General features: G+C 42.6%; 1 protein-coding gene across 1 annotated transcript; it reads left to right on the top strand. All coding sequences in view use genetic code 11, as the record gives it.

Moving 5' to 3' along the window:
* Positions 1-1,573: 1,573 nt before the first annotated feature.
* On the top strand, positions 1,574-1,815 carry EGR_04898 (hypothetical protein; the record flags this gene model as incomplete). Its single annotated transcript, XM_024494147.1, has 2 exons — positions 1,574-1,633; positions 1,717-1,815. 2 exons carry the CDS (start codon positions 1,574-1,576, stop codon positions 1,813-1,815), a joined length of 159 nt encoding a protein of 52 aa, XP_024351384.1.
* Positions 1,816-2,330: the final 515 nt, after the last annotated feature.

Below are 2,330 nucleotides of genomic sequence, written 5' to 3'. Positions count from 1 at the left end.
GCAAAGCAGAAATGCCATTAAGGTTGGCACATCGAAGTAGAAGTCATGCAAGGTAATAAAAATTACTTTGCGTTATATGTTTGTATTCTTTTATTCGTACATTGCTAGTAGAAGAGCGGAAATGCTAAATTTCATCAGTAGAAATGTTGCAGCTTCAAATGCATCACCAACACTTTGCCAAATGTTGAAACCTGTGCTAAACTTGTTGCCGACATATTTTTCTTCTTTCAACGTTAATGTTCTGCTTCTTCATTTTGTACTTGTGCAAAATTGTGCACATGGCTTGTGCAGTACTTTAAGCACAGTAATACAGAATCAGTCAAGCATAACTGCTATTCATTATCCGGTTACGGAAATCTGTCACTTTGGCCGTGGGCACAGCTGAAGCGCAATGGCTCTTCTCTATTTATTTCCCTTCCGACTTTTACCCCCATCAAATCCCTTTGTGCCTAGCTTTGGTAGCATCGCTGCCGATTGAGTTTCGCAAGACCCAAATCATCACATTATTTTTAAGCCGCATAATCAAGCATTCCAGAATTTGAATGCATCTCCACCCGCATCTTGATTTGCCTGTGGTTAAACGTAGCATTTGAGGTAGTCAGCGGACTGACTCCGGTGAGAGGTCAATCAAAATGGGCGAACGCAAATACATAATCTTTCTTTAGCAATCATAATGGTGAAAATGGATACCATGCGAGGAATAGAAATAGGCCTTATTGTCCAAATGGAAATGATGGGTAGGTTGAGGACTGCCAAGTAAATTAAATAGCCTTATTTTATGTGAATATTGGTAGTGTAGGCAGTTGTAAACTAAGCCAGAGTTTGGCCGTCTCGTTCTGTTTACTCCGTTTGAGACCTACAATGGGAGAAAACGGCTAATGAGGCACGAATGCACACGTCATTGTGGTAATACACAAGTACGATTTTGCTATACTAGTTAAGTATTTCCTTTGGCTTACCACCTTATTACGCCTGTGCCTCAGTGCACACAGGCTTTTTTTCCCAGTCGCGACATGGCTCTGTTTTAAGCTGACGTCCTAGCAACCTGTGATTGGTACACGAAATGCTCTCCTTGACGAGCACCATCCACTCATTAGCAGTAGGAATCCTGCACATTTCCTTCTCTACTATACATTTTGCACAGACGACGCAGATGCAGATGTAACGAGATATTACAAAGCAAACGTTTGCTTTTGCTTTCATCACTTGCTGCTCATGTTTCCATGGCTGCGTTACTCGTAGCATTGCCCCTCCATCGGCGCACACGAAGCCGATTTCGGTAGTCTGTTTCCACTCCTACGTTGTGTTCCTCAATTTGCCTAAACCAGATATGGGAAGGCATTGACACAGAGGCAGAGCAAACAAAAGAGAATGGACAATGGATTGGGTGTAGTGGGAAATGCGTATTTATTGTGCTAGTCATAATTTACTGGCAAATATGTTGGAATCGGCTTCACTATAGCTCACAATATTTGCTAATTGTGTGAAATTATCAGTGCAAATAATGCTAATTGCAAATAGGTAGCAGCTAAGGCAAATGAAGTTGTTAACGAGGCTGGAGTCAGCTCTGATAATGGTGATGACGGTGGTGGGAACGTTACGATTGATATCACACAATCGAGCACGGGATGAAGTAAGGTAAATTATACCTCAGTAGTTGACCGTGATTTCCTGTGAGACAACTCATGTTGTCCATCAGCTTATGCGACTTTCCAGTGGTTCTCTGCCCATTCCCTCCATTTATTCAGTGGCGAAGACGAGGGTCGGTCAGCGTTTCTTGACAAAGTAAAAGCGATGCTCGCGAAAGCTGCCTGATCCACCATATCTACTAAAGCCACTGCAGCATCAGTTTGTGCCATCCCCTTTGGTTTGACCTGAACTCTTCGCATGGAAGATGCCACTACTTTGCACGTATTTGTGTCAAAAAATGCAGTTATGTGGTTGCGATTATATCCACTGCCTGGAGAATTTTTTCCCTTACTTTGCATCACCCTCATTTACGCGAATCTATCAACCTCACGTGACATTTTAAACCTTTACAGGGGCAGCAAGTCAGTTCAGGTGATTTGATGTTCTCGTGTCTCGCAGATTGGCTTCCTTGTTATCCCTTTCTCTGGTCTCGAATGTTTTATCAACAGGACTTGAAATCCTTTTGAAGGACTTGTGTCTATGGCTGGATTGACCAGAACATAGACGGAGGTAATGTAGGACTTGGGAGTTTCTTGCAGATGCTTTTGCTGCTTTACGCATAATTGCTCCTCGAAGGTGTAGTCGGGTAATCACGATTATATCTACTTACCATAAAAAGTTTCGTCCTACTTGGCTTGAAC

Source organism: Echinococcus granulosus (genome assembly GCF_000524195.1).
Source record: "Echinococcus granulosus chromosome Unknown EG_S00033, whole genome shotgun sequence".
NCBI lineage: Eukaryota > Metazoa > Platyhelminthes > Cestoda > Cyclophyllidea > Taeniidae > Echinococcus > Echinococcus granulosus.
The sequence above is the reverse complement of the archived record's forward strand: the minus strand, read 5'-3'. Positions and strand labels throughout refer to the sequence as shown.